The 18,060-nt window shown below is 34.9% G+C and overlaps 1 protein-coding gene across 3 annotated transcripts in view; it reads right to left on the bottom strand.

Annotated features, from left to right (window-relative positions):
* The window catches only part of RBM27 (RNA binding motif protein 27), a 56,431-nt gene that overhangs the window by 12,665 nt on the left and 25,706 nt on the right, over nucleotides 1–18,060 (bottom strand). For 2 of the 3 annotated variants that reach the window (XM_008569071.1, XM_008569070.1), the window contains exons 9-17: nucleotides 12,130–12,294; nucleotides 9,246–9,395; nucleotides 6,701–6,845; nucleotides 5,937–6,090; nucleotides 4,162–4,458; nucleotides 2,612–2,752; nucleotides 1,750–1,869; nucleotides 753–827; nucleotides 444–608 (exon numbers count right to left, since the gene is read on the bottom strand). In XM_008569071.1, the coding sequence (XP_008567293.1) occupies nucleotides 444–608; nucleotides 753–827; nucleotides 1,750–1,869; nucleotides 2,612–2,752; nucleotides 4,162–4,458; nucleotides 5,937–6,090; nucleotides 6,701–6,845; nucleotides 9,246–9,395; nucleotides 12,130–12,294 (1,412 nt within the window). The remainder of the gene's footprint in view (nucleotides 1–443; nucleotides 609–752; nucleotides 828–1,749; nucleotides 1,870–2,611; nucleotides 2,753–4,161; nucleotides 4,459–5,936; nucleotides 6,091–6,700; nucleotides 6,846–9,245; nucleotides 9,396–12,129; nucleotides 12,295–18,060) is intronic. The other variant, XM_008569073.1, reaches the window with a different exon arrangement.

Here is an 18,060-nt window from a genome sequence, read left to right on the forward strand (position 1 = left end):
AAAATCAGACTCTGGGGCCGGCCCGGTGGCGCACTGCTACAGTGCGCCGCTTGGGAGCGCGGCGGCGCTCCCGCTGAGGGTTCGGATCCCACATACAGACCGGTTCCCACTCACTGGCTGAGCGAGGGGCGGGCGCAGCACCGAGGGTTGCGATCCCGTTGCCGGTCCCGGTCCGGTACGGGCGCGACACTGAGGGTTGCGGTCCGTTGCCGGACACGAAAAAAAAAACAAAAACACATTTTTGTTCAAACAGGGTATTATCACCTCTTCTCAAAGAGAATACCCAGCATCTACACAAACACACACAAAAATACTGTACAATTGCTTATGTAATCTCCCTATAAGGCTATTAGCTACCTAAGGGTTCCACTGTACTTTCAAATTGCCAAACACATGGCAAATGTTCAATAACCTTACGTTAAATGAAAAATGCAAAAAGGTACCTCTGTTTTTGTCTTCACTTTAGATGGTGTGGAGACTGCAGAAGATGTTTTTAATTCATCCTTTAATTGTGAGATCTTTTCTCCAAGCTCTTTCAATGTCTTCATTATATTTGCTCTTTCTTCTGGTTTCATGTTCTTGTTTTTTTCTAGCTTGGATATTAGCATCTACAAGTAAACAGAACAAAATAAAATTATGCTTAGTAAACTTTAATATAAATAAGGCTTTTTAAGTTTTACTATTATAAACATCTTTGTAAAATCAATTCTATACATCAATTCCAACATGCAAATAATGAGCTCTTGTCTTACCTTTTGGCATTCTATTTGTTTTTCTAACACTTCTTGCCTCTTTTTCCTCATATCTTGTTGTAGTTTCATTGCTTCCTATATGAATAGGTAAAAATGAAATGAATAATAGATAACAAAATCTGCCAACAATGTATGAAGCTACTATATTCTCAACTCATTTCTTCCAGGTCAACCCTAAAGACAAATTTTCTTCCTAATCACAAAACAGCTGAAACCAGAAATAAAATCTTTGAATATATTTTCCCCAACACTTCCAATTTAATAAAGTTTAAATTTACAACTGTACTTAAAAAAACATTTAAAATATTGTACACAAATGAGCTACATCTATGAGGCTTATTGACTTGAATGATCTTAATGTCATTATGAAAAAAGAAAAGAAGAAAGCTGTTTTCACCTGCCAATGTAATACTCCAAATCTTTATTTTTAAATTCTAAAGTTTAAGAATGTGAGATGCAGCTTCAGGTTTAGAAATGATAGCAAAATCTATGGATTTCCGCAGGAAAATTTTGCCACCCACCCTCCTGTTAATTATCTCTAATTATTATACTGAGATAGTACATATAAATATCTATTTTACTTGAAAAATTCTGTGAACTTAAACTGACGATGAAACTTGGAACTGAATCATATGAATAGTAACTACATAAATGTTCTACGTTATGTGAAACATCATCTAACTCATAAAATCAAGAAGAAATTAAGAAAGAAAATAAATAGTGAAATAAATGTGTTTACTTCTCTCTCGGAGGAAAAAAACATGACATATAAAAAAATTTTATTCCTTGTACTTGATTGGCCACTCAAAGGCAATAGTGAAACATTTTCTCTGTTTTTTCATCTTTTTTTGAAGTGTACATTAAATAGAGAAGCTAATAAATAAGCAATATGATGTAGTTCCATAACAACATGAATTGATCTAAAGGTGTTAACATAATCACTTAAGAATTCAATGGGTTCCTACCTCCGTAAGGCAAGAAGAATCAATATTATTACCTGTTTTTTTTTAAGAACTTCTTGAACATCATGAGATTTAGCCCCTGAACAAAGTTTTGAAGATGTCTTTAAGTTTGAGGAGCTATAAATCATTTTTGGATGGCCTGGAGTTGAAAATATCTTTAAAAAAAAAAAAAAAAAAAAAGGAACACACAAATAAGATTAAATGAACTCTTAAAAATGTTTAAAACAATTGTTTTAGAAAAACTGCATAATTTCTACTCTTTAGGAGCTAAAACTTTTTTTTACATTTAAAAACTTCTTTTATAAAAATCAGTTCTTTATAAATTTGTCATTCAAAAGTCAAAAACAAAAATTATTTTTTAGCAATAACATTTTGTTTCTGAATGTAACCCCATATTTTTCTTCTCTTTAAACTATATATATATATATATATATATATATATATATATATTTTGTGTGTGTGTGTGACCAGTAAGGGGATCGCAACCCTTGGCTTTGTGTCGCCTGCACAGCGCTCAGCCAGTGAGCACACCAGCCATCCCTATATAGGATCCGAACCTGCGGCGGGAGTGCCGCTGCGCTCCCAGTGCTGCACTCTCCCGAGTGAGCCACGGGGTCAGCCCTAAACTATATATTTTTTTAACTGTAAGAAAAAGAATGGCAGCCGCTGACATTTAGGAGCTGATACGATTCCTGCTATCACAATTACTACTTCCTCCAATAGCCTCTCAAAACACAAATCCTACAAGGGCACTCATTGAAATTAGGGAGGTAAACCTGCCACACTTAGGTCAGCTGTCACACTTGTCTTACATTACAAATCTGGATGATAATCTGTTAACTTCTTTGTGTCACTGAATAATTCTAAATATATTTAAAGTTCACAGATAATGCATACCTGGCAATCCTCCCCAGCACCACCAGACTGATTCAAGTGCGATGATGCATCACTCTGGTTACCACCTGCATGTCCAAGACGATGTTTAACAGGAACTTTGTTAAGAACATATGCACCCGATGTCTGTGGTTTGCTCATCATCTGCACATACAAAATAAACACATGTGATACAAATTTAGGATAATGATTACCTTAGGAAGAAGATAAGGATCATGGGAATGGGAGGGTGCTTCAATTATCTGTAAGGTTTTATTTTCTAAGTGAAGTGGTGAATATACAAATGATTACATTACATCATCCATACTTTTTTGGATGTCTAAAATATGTCACAACAATACGCATGCATACATACACATAAAAACTGCTAATAATTTTTTAATGTTCCCTTCAATATATAAAGCTTTGACAGACTTAGGGGCTTTTAACTGATAATAGCTTAATGTGAATAAAAATGTGAAATGATCACCTCAAAAACATAATGCAATCTTGGGCTGCATTAACAGAACATGGTCTAATGATCAGAAGTGCTGGTATTACTCTTTTCTACACTATTCATCCAATATCAAAGGAAATATTCATCTCTGCACCCTAACATGAAGCAGGATATAGACAGCAGTGAATAAAAGTTTAGATGCAAATGAGCAGGATGATAGATGGAGTTGAGACTACGTAGTATAAAGAATACTTTTATTTAAAAAATCTGAATGTATTTAATCTAAACATGAGAAGAGTGAGGTGGAGATTATCATTATTGTCAATATCTAAATGGTTCTCGTGTGTGGTGGTTTGTTCTTTCCTCCCTTCATCTATTCATTCAAATATGTTTTTGCTTTGTTTTGTTTTTTGTTTTTTGGTGGCTAGCTGGTGTGGGGATCCCAACCTTTGACCTTGGTGTTATCAGCACCACCCTCTCCCGAGTAAGAGATACATTTTGAGCAATATCTACCAGGCATTGTTTTAGGCACGGAGGGGTGGGGGGGATAGGATGAATATAATGGTCAAAATCCCAATTCACTTGGAGCTTCTAATTCCAGTTGTTAAAGGAACAGAATTCGTCTACATGGGAGAAAGTAGGACAAATGGGTGGATACAAGGGAGACTGATTATAACACAAACAAGTAGTTCTAGATTCAGAGTTGTTCAGTGGTGGAGGATTATTATACTTTACTGTGCATAAGAATCACCTAAGAGTATTTCTTAAACATGTAGATTTACAGGCCCCATATCTAGAGATTAACTGTAGGAAACGGGAAGGTGAGACCCAAGAACTTGCACCCAGGTAAGTGATTCTGATGTAGAACAACATACCTGGAGAGCTTGTTAAAAACAGACTCCTGAGCACCACCCACAGGGATTCTGATTAATTGGAATGGGGTGAGACCCAAGAATGTGCATTTTTAATAAGGTCCCAGGAGATCAGATGCTGCTGGTCTGTAGATCAAACAAACTATGAGTAGCCCGGACGTAGAAGACCCAAAGACCATGAATAAGAAACACTGATCTAGAGGCTGGGACTATAGGGCTTTTTAATTCCCAGTGAACCAGATTACCTTCTGGATACCTCCGTGCACCGTTGATGGAGGAGACTGGGCCACCAGTACCTGCTGCTGATGAAGATGCTGTGGCAGGTGATGGTGCTGCTGTGAGAGGTGACTAAGTGTTTGCTGTTGTTGCAGGAGCAGCTGTGTTGGGGACTGTAGTGCTGGCTGCTCATTATTTTCCCTATGCCATAGGACTCGAATAAATCGGTTGTTTAGAACTGCTTCTGTGCTGGAAATGGCTTTCCTGGCCTCCTCATTGGTAAGATACTGGATGAGAGCTGCCTCTGGATCACCTTTAAAAGCAACCTTTAAGAAAATAATAGAAACACATAAATTCCCAACAAGAGAATAGTTCAATAAATTATGGCAATTGCTATGAACTGAATTGTGTCCCCCCCCAAATTCATATGTTAAAACCCTAACCTAACCTCCAAAGTGACTGCACGTGAAGACAGAGCTTTTAGGAGGTGATTAAGGTTAAATGAGGTCATAAGGGCGGAGCCCTGTACAAACAGGACTGAAGGCCTTATAAGAAGAGGAAGAGATCTCTCTCTCTTTGCCATGTGAAGAAGACACAGCAAGAAGCCAGCTGTCTGCCAGCCAGGAAGAAAGCCCTCGCCAGGAACCAAATCGCCCAACACCTTGGTCTTAGACTTCCCAGCCTCCAGACTGTAAAAACATAAATTTCTGTCGCTGAAACCACTCATTCAATCAGTCTATGGTATTTGTTGTGACAGCCTGAGCAGACTAATACATCTATTGACATTAAGATATCTAAATTTTTCTAAATGCTGTAAAGAATAATGACCTAGGAAAAATTTAAAAGACGATAAAGACATCTGACATGATCACATCTTTTGCATTTTTTTAGTGTGTGAAGTATTTTTAAAAAGAGAATGTGTGTGTGTGTGTTATGCCATATAAGTAAATAAAAACAGTATGTCTTTTCATCAAAAGATGAACAGTTGTCAATGCCAAGTGGCAAGATTTAGGTGATTTGTTTTTTCACTTGTGTTTAAGGTATTTCCAATTTTTTATAAAACTTAACATGTACTACTTCTGCACTCAGGAAAAAAAAGGCTTAAATATCTCTCAAAAAAGAATACATTGGCTCAATTCTTTGAAATAAGTCCCCCCAATACTAGCTTCTTAAACTCAGCTATATTTTGGTTTGATGACAACAACACTTAAGTATCAGGGGTAACAGACTGAAATGCTAACTTAAACTAGGCTTCAGGTAGGTATTCAATTACAGATAACTCCCAACCACAAATTCATAAATTCAAATATCTAACACATAGACAGCAAAACTAAAAAGTTACAATTTATTTGATCCTGGATAACATATTACACTGCCTAAAATTCTCAAGATAGAACCATCCTTAAACCATTATTATTTCCCACAACACAAAAGTCAGTCAGCAGGCAAGGTTACAATCTTTGAAATTACCAAAAATTTCAGTTATCTAGTTAGAATATTAACACGGGTTTAAAAAAAAAAAAAAAAAAGTCCTTTGTTCAGAGGTAAACCATGAACAAAAATACAGTAAGTAGCCCAGCCTTCCAGGAACAGATTGCAGAAAGGAACCAAATTAATTCACAGGAACAAATTCAATTTAACAATTCCATCATAAATGTGGGATATAGATATATGATGGAGTTCACAACACTGAGCAGAGATGATGATAGTAACCACTGACTCATTAAAGCAAGGTGACCTGACAGGAAAACTTCCCAAGACCCATAAAATGCATGGATTCTGCTACTGAAATAGACACACATACCTGGATATTAACAATAGTTCCAAATTTGCTGAAGTGTTCATTCAGTTTGGTAATGTTGTTCAATTCCTGAGGGATTTTCTTGACTTCTAATTTGGTGTTCGTATACTGATTCTTTCGCAAGAATCCTGGTTTACTCTGATTGTTATTCCCTTGCCTGAAAGAAATATTAATAGACCTTGATTAATTGTCATGCCTAGCCAAGAGATACATCAGCCAAGAATTTAAGCTTATATTTACTAAAAAAGGGCCTTTTGTACGCTCAACATTCTTCAGAAATTTCTAAGCAATTTTCATATCATCCTTACTACATGGGAATAGAACCAGTGGAGAGAAAGAAGAGTGAATAGCAAAAGATTACAAAGAGAGAAAGCCCAAATGACACTAAAAATCATAGGCTAAAAAGATCTACCACAATTATCAAGGAGTCTTACATTAAAGCAAGATTAGAACATTATTTTTTAATGCTGTATTTTTAACTTCTGCCAAGGTACAGAACTTTTTCTTCTCTTCTATGCCTTTCCAGTGTCTCAATTATTTTAATATTGGCTTAGGCACGGAAATAGGCAGGAACAAATCACAAGTACCTATTATGAATATTCTGTTAACTTTTCAATTTTCAGAGAATTCTAAACATGGAACCCTAACTTTGAGCCACATAGTTTGAAAACCATTGATTAATAACAACTCTTAATTTTGCTAATTTACTAGTAGAAACAAAACAACAAAATCACCAATTAGATGTTACTAATAGCAAATTATCTTACTTTCCCAGCCAAGGTTTCTTTGTGAGTGGCCCTTCCAAACCACTCACAGCTCTTTTTCTGCTATCTGGTTCAAGAACTACTCTGGTTATGTTGCTATTAATTGAAACAGGAACTGGTGGTTCAGTCTGGATGACAATGTTAGCAGCTGTTGGAAACAAAAATTCACGTTACTGAGTTTTTAAGGAATTTCAAATCATAAAAACATTTAGTTTAAAAGCTAAAAAGCACAGTGAATAACACTTTACTAATTTCTGACAGCAAGAAAATATTACAAATGCCTTCTTTTCCAGTGAGCATTCATGCCCAAAGGTGACAAAATGTTAACAGCTGGTAAATCTAAAGTGAAGGCATTCAGGTGTCTACTGAATTTCTTTTGATTTTCTGTAGGCTTAAAAATTTTCAAACTTAAAAGTCAGGAAGAAAATCCAAAGCCAAATACCATAAATTGGTAATTTCATTCACAGCAGTTAAGTCTAAAATACAGTAAGAAAATGACCTTACAATAGGTTACCAGTGGGCGAGAAGAGATGTATTGAACAAAAAAGTAACAACACAAAACTATGCCTATTATACCCTGATATTTCCCCTAATTTTCTTTTATGTTTTTATTTTTTTGGCAGCTGGCCTGGTATAAGGATTAAACCTCGGTTGGTGTTATCAGCAACATACTCCCCCAACTGAGTTAACCAGCCAGCACCCTTTTTCCCCTAACTTTAGCAACTGCACGAAGCAAAGAATAACATATATAGGGCTGAACACTGGGATAGGGATGTGGGTGGGAAGTGGTATGTTTCATTCATCTGTGTGATAGAAAAATTAATATGTAAAGATTCATTCATTTAACATTTATTTCTTGAACAGCTATTTTACAGCTCAGGAACCGTACAGACCTTGGGTATAAATTAGTAAATAAAACAGATATGATCCCTGCCCTTGCTGGATCTGTTTCAAAAGGCAAATGGAGGAGATAACAATTGTGATGGGATAAAGCATTTTAGAATTTGAGATGCCATTATAATGTCTTGCTTAAATAGTTGTTATCATTACCACCTGATATTGCTTAATGCTTTTCTTTACTGAGGGGCTTTAAAAAGAAGAGCTATAGCTAGGGATTAAGTGACTTGCCCAAGATAACAAAGCAAGCCTGTAGCATACCAACCACATGACCTCTATACCGGGAGAAATTATCTATGAATTACTGTGTATGAATGTACAGACAGACCAGCTAGTGACAAAGGAAAGGCATGAAATCACTGAGAACATGATCTTCCCACTAATTTCAGGTAATTCAGTAACAATACATGCATTACAGCACAAAAATTAAGACTGTATTCTTTGGAATTAGATAGATCTGCGTTCAAATTCTAGTTCTGCCACTTAACACCTGTGTGACCTTGGTTAAGTTCTATAAGCTCTCTAAGCTCAGTGTCTTCACTTGTGGGAAAAAAAAAAAAAGAACAAAGATAGTATCTCTTTAATGGAGTCGTTGTAAGGAATACAAGAGATAATAATAAATATGAAAGGATTTGGTGTAGTCCTGACACAAAAACTGTTAGCCTATAGTGGTAACAGTTTATTAGTGTTATTAATGGCAGTGAAGAAGAATTAATAAAATCAGGATAGGAAAGATAATAAGAATAGAAAAATGTTCACCATATGATTAAATCAGAAAAATATTGTCAGTATGGCCCCACGGCCAGTCACTCAAACTGAAATTAAGTATTAGAAATCTAACTATAATAAGTTAAGAAAATGGTAGAAAAATGTTCACCATATGATTAAATCAGAAAAATATTGTCAGTATGGCCCCATGGCCAGTCACTCAAACTGAAATTAAGTATTAGAAATCTAACTATAATAAGTTAAGAAAATGGAATGTCATCAAACTCATTAACCAACCTTTTTTCAGGAAGAGGGGGAAGGAGGATATCAACCCATATTAAAGGTAAATGCTCACATTTAATCTTAGTTTTATTTTTAAGGTTTGTGCCTAAGCTTTGTTTTTGTTTTTGTTTGGTGGCTAACCAGTATGGGGATCCGAACCTGTGATCTTGGTGTTATAAGCCTGTGCTCTAACCCACTGAGCTAATCAGCCAGCCCTGTGCTTAAGCTTCGTAAAGGTCCTAACTTATGGTTATAATTGTAAGCGTTAAAAATGTGAAATGATAATTTTTTACTGTATTGTTTTAGATTCTCACTGTTATTAGCATAAAGCATAGCTATCAGGATACAAAGTGGGCCCTTAAATGATCAGTTTTAAAATAAAATTCGAAGATTAAAAAAGTTATTAAAAAAAATTCAAGCTGGTTACACAGCACCCTTCAGAGAGACAGTATATAAGTATGAAGTTACTTCAAAAAGTTCATGGAAAAATAGGATTAATAAAGTATACAAATCTTTCCATAAACTTTTTAAAGTATCCTCCTCTTTCAGATCTTTATTTCCTCAAGTGAAATCAGAAATGCAAATGTAATAACTATATCCATAACATTTATATTTATATAGCCTAACATTTAGCATCAGAAAAAGTTCAAGGCATTCTTACCTCTTGGATTTGCATCCATATCTCCAGATGTTAAGCCAATCAGGTTGGGGCGCTGTGTCTGTGTTCTTGAAAAGAACTGTCTATACTGAGATCTACCAGAACTGGTAATACTAGGAGCTTCTGGGTTATAACCATCTGGTTCATACGTATCTGAGGGAAAACAAACAACAAAACACATAACAAATCAGGAAAGATTAAACCATTTCTCATTTCTGTAAAATAAATAACTGCTAAAAAGTGTATATTCTTCATCAAGTGTATAATTACATCAACCCAGATATATTTCTCTTTGAGTTACAGTATATAGATACACCTTTTGGAAGTGAAAGAAAAATAAAATGCTACTGTCACAAAACACAGATACATACATTCATTATTAAATACCGATTCGCTTGCTTAGTCATTTTTACCCTACAGTCACCTAATCCAAACTCCAATGCACATTTTTAAAACAACTTTCATGTGCAAGAACACTACATATTGAAGGACTTGTTAAGTTTCCTCTGTTGTCTATCATGTCTCACCAATTTCCAGGTCCTTTTTTATTTGGGGGGTGGTGGGGAATCAACCTATTCACTTGGTTATCTGTACTTTAAACTGGAAAGAAAGTAGCTGGTTTCATACACAAAGCATATCTCAAAACACCTAAATAAGATAAATTTTATAAGTGTAATAATTACCTATCATCCTCTTCATCAATGTACTTTTATCGCGTTTCCTGTGTTTTCTCTACAACTAAAAATTTAATTTTTACAATTCTAATGCTAAATAACTATTTTGTTAGTGTTATTCTGAAAGTGTTAATCTTCAAATGGTATACATCCTTTTCATTCTACATAAAAGGGTTAAAACTGACTGGAGACACCGATTTTCATAATTGTGATACAGAATTCCTCTAGTTTCTCACCTTAATGGAAAAATTCCTCATGTGATTCATATTAAGTTTCAGCTACAAGATAAGGTATATTCAGATCTTTATTACTGGTCAATCACTTCTATAATTCAGAGTATAAGACAGCAAATTATTCCTATTTAGGGGATCTTCCTGGCCTCTAAAAGCATTTGAGTATGCCGCCCCTACGTAAGCACTACTAGGATTCAGAGAAGTCCCGCATCCAGCAAATTTCTCACGCCCAACCCTCTTAGATTAAGCATCTCCCCTGAATATTGTGCTTCTCCTAACTTAAGATTCACAAGCGAACTCTCTTCTTGCATGAAACATCAACGGGTTACCATGAGGCTAAAACAATAAAAAGCCATTAAAGCACAGGTGGTTCTGAGATACTTGGTATCAGAACTAGAACTGCTGGTCAGCATTCCTTCTCCTCCCTCTACCCCATTTTCTTTCTTTCTTCTGGTTCTGAAAACAGCTCATGGAATTGTACAGAAAGGGCATTAATAGATTAAAAACTGTTTCCCTCTAATAAAATGTTAAACTGTGTGAAAATTATTCACCAGGACTAGTTGTGCTGTCCTCCTCAGAGGGGGATGGCTTGAAATTTAAAAAGTTATCACAATGATGTTCCTATTATAGAATTTGTATTTTACCCCAAAGCTTGCGATCAGCCTTGAAGCTGCTTGATGATGGTTAATAAAACCAACCAAACTCTTTTGCCTCAGTGGTTAGAGAGCTATGCAGGATGGCTTGAAATTTAAAAAGTTATCACAATGATGTTCCTATTATAGAATTTGTATTTTACCCCAAAGCTTGCGATCAGCCTTGAAGTTGCTTGATGATGGTTAATAAAACCAACCAAACTCTTTTGCCTCAGTGGTTAGAGAGCTATGCTTAGAGTTATCAGGCAAAGAGTATTCTTTGCACTTCATACTTATTTCAGCTTCTGCTCTAAACCCCCTCTTCACAATTTTTGTTTAAGACAACTAAAGACAGTATTTAATTGTGAGCATGCCTCCCTGAAGGAATGACACATTGTAATGATATGCCTAGCTTAAAAGCAAATGTAATCTACTTGCTTATTAAATTTAAATGTGTTTAAGTCTGATATGGTTTGAAGATGATATATAAAATAACAGCTTTCATGGTTACAAATGTCAACTCTAAAAACTATATGCAACATAACGTACAAAGTAAATGCTACTCCAACTTTTTAAAAAAAGATCAGCAAATTATGATTAAAAAAGTGTTTTCAGTTACCATTTGGTATTCTTGACAAACAATCTCCTACAGTTAAGGCTGCAGAAAGTTTTAAGGAAGTTACATAATCAAATGACCTTGTTCTATAATTACTGGGAATATCCAGAACCCCAATAAACTTAAAAGTCCTTTAGTTAATTACAATGAAATAAGATCTAACAGCAAAGTGAAAAATGTTAAAAATAAACCTCATGAATCACCAATAAAGCATTCCACAGATCTTCAAAATACACATGTCAATAGGAGGGAAGAGTTTCCAAGAATCACTACATTACACACAACCAGTATGTACAACAAGTGGTAGAGGGAAAAAAGAACATGTTTATCCATGATCAGCAAGAAACCAGATGTTTGTTTTTGGTTTTGTTTTGAAGAAAAATTAACCTAGTTTTTCTTGTAATGTTTATCCAATTAATTAGAAAATATTCAAGTAGATAATATCTTCCTATCTACCTGATTAGAACTAGCTCAAAGAACTAGCATGACTTTGTTACCAAGGCACGAAAAGTAAATAAAGAGGACACCAGAGATGACAGACACACAGAAGGCCTAATCATCTAGCAGCCACTAGGGACAAACCAAAGAAGCAAAGAAACAGAAAATAAAACGACCTAAGAGCTTTAATGGAAATTTATGACAGCAGATCAGGAAATCAGGTAACCTCTTAGGCTGGCCAGCTTAAAGTACAAAAGATCAGTGAGGTGAATGGCCATCTGTAGCAAAGCTTACCTGGGACGAGAGGGGTGGGGCTGGAGACTGAGGTATGGTACCCAATGGAGGATCCCATGAGGTTGCGAGGTGGCACCAAACGAGCTGCCAACAGAGGAGGCGGTGTCCCCAACTGAAGTCGCTCAGATGCAGCAGCACCATGTTCACGAGAGTACATGGGCTGTCCTACAGAGGAAAGAATAGGAGGGCAGCTGGGATTGAGAGTCATAAGCTTCTCTTACGAAATGATGTATTTCCTGACACTTTGAGCCAAGAACACAGAAATCATGCCAACAGGGTCAGCAGTCGAGAAAGATGTTACTGAAATTCTTTCTAACTCAAGAAAGAACAGACATACAACTGGTTAGGATGTGTCGAGGTATAAAGAAAGAATAAGAATTAGGTAGTATGACTGTATAAACTCCATCTTTTACAATCTTAAAGGGAATAAATACATGCCAATTTTATCCAAAGTTGAACAATCAACCATATCAAGATATTAAACAAAGAAGCCCTGAGCCATTATTCATATAGAATTTTAAATAGAATAAGATATGAAGGTGTCATACTATTTTGAAAAGAAACAGGATTCTTTAGACAAAGAGCTGACTCCAGGTCAGGGTAGAAAATATATACGAGTCTGGTACACCTTGCTATATGTTGCCCTTCCAGAAGCAAGACAGCTATCATAGACCTGTATGTCAAAAATAAACAAAAAACTATCAAGAGCCAACATGAAGAGGCTGCCACTAGTCAAAGATGAGACAACTAAAACATTGAAAAGGACTACAATGGAATGAAATATATTAAACATGTTAAAAACTCGTGAGTTCATAATGATACTTTTAAAAAAAAGACAGTGGTCCCCTTTGAAAGATAATAAAGAATCAACTCAGTTTTCTGAAAACTGATAAATGAAAGAAAACAAGCATTTATCCTTCCTGCCTACAAAAACTCCATCTCAGGTTAATCAAATGGTTGATACTGCCAAGTTTTACTTTACAGAACGCCAGTAACAAATGTAGAAGAAATAAAATTAGAGTGTAATATCAGACAACAGACATAGGCAATGATCAAAAAGGACTGCTGAAACCATAAGCAATTTTTTCAATGGACAGATTAGGATGAAAACACCCGTACACATTGATCAATATTTATAACCCAGAAAGAAGGTAACCAGACATTATGAGCATTATGATGTACTGCAGCAGGAAATACATAACTCCAATGTATTAAAATGTTCTTGCCAAACAAAGAAAAAAGCCGAAAGTGAATCTAATTAAATCTCTAGATCTAACCTCCAATGTATAAGAAAATACAGGGGATAGAGGAATGTGTTAAATGACTCCAGGGGATGAAATCTGCCAATACAGACTGTAAGAAAAATCTGTTCCCTCAACAAATAAATGACAGGGGGAATAAAAGGGTAAGGGACATTAAAGACCTAAGAAACATGTCAACTAAATATAATGTGTAACCTTGTTTGGATCTACCTTCAAATGAACCAGCTGTAAAAGAACATTTATGATACAATTGGGAAATAAGAACACCAACTGGATATTTGACAAACAGTAAAATGTTAATTCTTTCAGGACTGTGAGAATAGTATTACGACTATGTATGTTTAATCCTTATCTTTTAAAGATACATAAGTTTTTAAGATAATGTTTGGGACTTGTTCTAAAACATCAAGTCAGGGTTGGATTATAGATAAAGCAAGATTAACCAAGGTCAAAGGATTTGGATACCTGTACTGGCCAGCCACCAAAAAAAAAAAAGTTTTAAAAAACCAAATAGATTACAATAATGATGATGAGCCAGTCAGAATTTATATCCATTCAATTTAGTTTTGGTCGGTGTAGAGAGTGATTGGATAATTCCCAACTGCAAACATCTATGTTCCCATCTTAAGTTGTTTAGGTATCTTACATGCCTGATAACATTTTCATATTCTTAATATTTAGTCAGTTGAAGACAGTCTTTATTAAACCAAAATTTTGGCCACTGTTTCTAATTTTCCTGATTTTGTCTTGAAGAGTAATCCCGGGGAAAAAACTGTAAGGTAAGTTTTAAGCTAAAGCTCCAAATCTAAAAAAATTAAAAGACTCTATCTTCCAAATACAGACCATATTTATCATATGTTGTCTTTATTAGAATACAAGGTCCTTGATACACTTTGGAAGTTCCAGGGCTTAAACAATGCCTGGTACATAGTAGGAACACAATAAAGAGTCATTTAAAGAGATGAAAGTTTGAAGTACCCAAATGACAAGTAAGTATTTCTTTGGGTGAATATCTATATGTTGAAATAGGTAATATGACAACTAATGCAACATGAATCCAAGTAAAACTCCAGACAATATACAAGGACTCTATTAGACACTGATTTATTTTTCTAGACATCAAATCCATTATTCTGCACAGAGAAATGCTATCTGTATATACCACAGAACTAAATCAGCAAATCTCAAATTCTGCATTATAGTGTTTTAATAACTTTATACAATTAATAACAGCAAAAGTATTTTCTGAAAGACAAAGATTTTTTATGTGAATTGATTGAAGATTGAACAATTTCCTACAACCTAAGACTCAGTCTCTAGAATCCAGGATATTCTATACTACTCTTACTTTTTGTACATTCAGTACAATGAGTTTAGCAGTTATAAAATATTTCTGTTATGTCTTCTTCAAAAAATCAAAAAAAAAAAAAAGGACCAAATATAAGGCAGAAAAGAAAGCACAGTATATTTTACTTAAAAATGGTCTTCGGGGGCCGGCCCTGTGGCACACTTGGGAGAGTGCGACGCTGGGAGTGCTCCCGCAGTGGGTTCGGATCCTATATAGGGATCCGATGGTGTGCTCACTGGCTGAGCGCGGTGCGGATGCTACCAAGCCAAGGGTTACGATCCCCTTACCGGACACACACACACACACACACACACACACAGTGGGTTCGGATCCTATATAGGGATCCGATGGTGTGCTCACTGGCTGAGCGCGGTGCGGATGGTACCAAGCCAAGGGTTACGATCCCCTTACCGGACACACACACACACACACACACACACACAAAAGGTCTTCGGAAAGCCAAAAAACATAGACTGATTTAGTGACTTCAAATTTGGGTAAAACGTGTAAGTACTTCAGAGGAAACAGTTGATTTTAATAGGTGTATGAAACCGTTGTCTTTCCATAAAACTCCAACTACATCTCATTAGTCAAGTCATTTTCATAGGATCCATGACATTTTAACTCAACAAAAACAACAAAATTTCAAAAAGTTTTTTCTAAACTATAACCATTTGATATTAACTTTTAAGTAGCATTATCAGAAACCATAAATATCCTACCCAGTTTTACAACGGGGTAATTCTTTTCCTCCTTTTAACACTCAATTGTCCTCTTCCAAAACAAGTGATAACTGCAGCCTAAATGAATGCTCTGTTTTTGACAGAATTAGTTCCTTTGTTACCTGTGTTTCTGAGGCACACTGTTATTTAGGAAAATATACCGTAAATGGTTTTTGTTTTCTGTGCGTTTTTTTTTTTTTTTAATATTTGTTTCCCACTATTAGATTTTCAGATTCTTAGGAAATGAGCCATTTCTTATCCATGTGCATGTTTCCAGTACCTAGCACTGAGCAAACTCCTACCTACTTTTACCTTCAAAATCCAGATTTCATTTTTCTGTGTTTACTTTGCATCCCTACTGACATAGTTTTCATGACTAAATACCATTTGATGTTATTTTTCATTTACAAGCATTTTCTGTGTTGTGAATTGTAATGATAATAATTTTAATGGCAATAATATATCCATAATTTACTTTCCCAACTTGCTAAACTTTTAGGATAACTCAAGTTCCCTATTACATTGCAAACATATACAGTTTTTTACTTAATTTGAACTGATGCAAGTTCTATTTTTACTGAAATTAGCCATTACAGTATTTAGAAAAGTAACTTGGAACAATTTCAAGGATTCAACTTGCCTCAAATACAATAATTTTTTTTAAAAAGTTTAAACTCAACTGATGAAAAAGATATAAAAAACTTGTGACTGACAAACTAAACTACACCCCCCCCCCTATTTTTTAAATGTATTGTTATCAGGTACTATCCCCTAGGATTTCCAATTTCTCTATAAATTTTAGAATGAAATTTTAGACTTTTATGAAAAGAAGGAAATCACAAACTTGTTTGCATAGCAGAGTTTTGAATTATCTAATATGAATATCTCATAACTTTCAAAATATTCAGTTGTCAACCAATTAAATCTCTTTAAAGACACTGACACAGACACAGAACTAGCCTTTAAAGTAGTAATTCACAAATGCCAGTGGGAAGTTTTCACCTTTTATTGGTCTGAGACAAAAGATTATGTCTTTTTTGCCATAAAAATGTATTTTTAAAATTGAAATAATATTAGATGTTTTCATATACAGTCTTTAACCAGGCAAAATAGGAGGCTGCTAAGTGCACTGGTCCCCAAAATTTTCTTAGAGACATTACCAGCCTCTAAAAAATGAAAGTTTGGTACTGCACACAGGTATTGATATTCAACTCTGTACCCCACAGATACGTACAATCAACTATGTTACAATAAAAATAAAAATTAAACAAAAGAGAAAAGTTTGGAATTTTTGTCTAAAAGGCCTTTACTGATAAATCACAAAATATTTTTGTTTTTAACAATAACAGAAAAATGGACTTCAAGCAACATGAAGTCTGATATTCATTTTGGTTCCCTAGTGTCTAGCACAATGCCTGGCACATAGTAGGCACTCAATAAATATTTGATGAATTAATGAATATTAAGCTAAATCATCGAAATAAATAACTGCCAGACTTTTTAAAATAAAAACCAAATGGAATATTTATAGAGACAACAATGTTAAATTTAACAATATAAGAACAAACGGTAATTGACATTTTTTTAGTTTAAAAAAAAAGGAATTTTGTCATGAGTCACAATACTAAATTTAACGGTATAAAAATATGCCATCTGTAACAGACTCTCAGGTGAATAATCCAGTTTTCATATTTACAAATCCAAAAAGTGTTCAGAAATAATGTTAAATGCTGATTCAGGAGAAAAAGATGAAAGGATTAGAAATAATTTGATGACTGTTGAAGATGGATGATGAGTACATGAGACTTCATTATACTGGTGTATGAGAGTTCATTATTCTATCTTCTTTATTTTTATGTAAATTTGAGATTTCCCACAATTAAAAAGTGAGGCCAGCAATAAAACAAACATGCACTAAGACACTACAGTAACCAGAAGACTGTGAGGTATTAAATATGAAACAGAAAGGACAATTACTTCAGTATCAGATGTAATTTCTGAAGAAGCTCAGTTGAATGTAACATACATGAAAAAATAAGTCAAACAGTAAGCCTACATACAAGTATATATCATTATACAATAAATGCTTTCTGGTACTGTAAATTTAGAACAATACAAGTATGTTTTTCATGCACTTAGAAGATTTAGGCCTTGCAAAAAGTAGGAGAGAGAGCATATTGATAGCAGTGAAGGTGGGAAAAGAAAGCTGAGTCACAACAGGCAGACAGAGAGGATATAACTAGCCTGACCAGAGAAGGTGCATGTTGGGGAATAGTGAAAAAAGACTTCCAAGAAGAGATGGAGTAGATTATAAAAAGAGTCAGAAGATGAAGAGAGGTCAACAAATAGTTCAGAAGGACATGGTGGCCACTGAAGAGCTCTCACGAGGAACTATCATGGTTGGTTTTCTGAGCAGCATTAATATGATGTAACTTAAAATATATTTTATGAAATATAAAACATAATGATGTCAAGAAGGTTGTAGAAATCCAAATGTGAAATGATTCAAGTGTAGATAAGGGCAGACCATAGTAGAAATAAAGAAAAAGGGATACTTCAAAGAAAAAGAAACAGGATTAACTGGATATGGAAAAGCAAA

This window comes from Galeopterus variegatus, unplaced genomic scaffold, assembly GCF_000696425.1.
Source record: "Galeopterus variegatus unplaced genomic scaffold, G_variegatus-3.0.2 Scaffold462, whole genome shotgun sequence".
NCBI classification, from domain to species: Eukaryota; Metazoa; Chordata; class Mammalia; order Dermoptera; family Cynocephalidae; genus Galeopterus; species Galeopterus variegatus.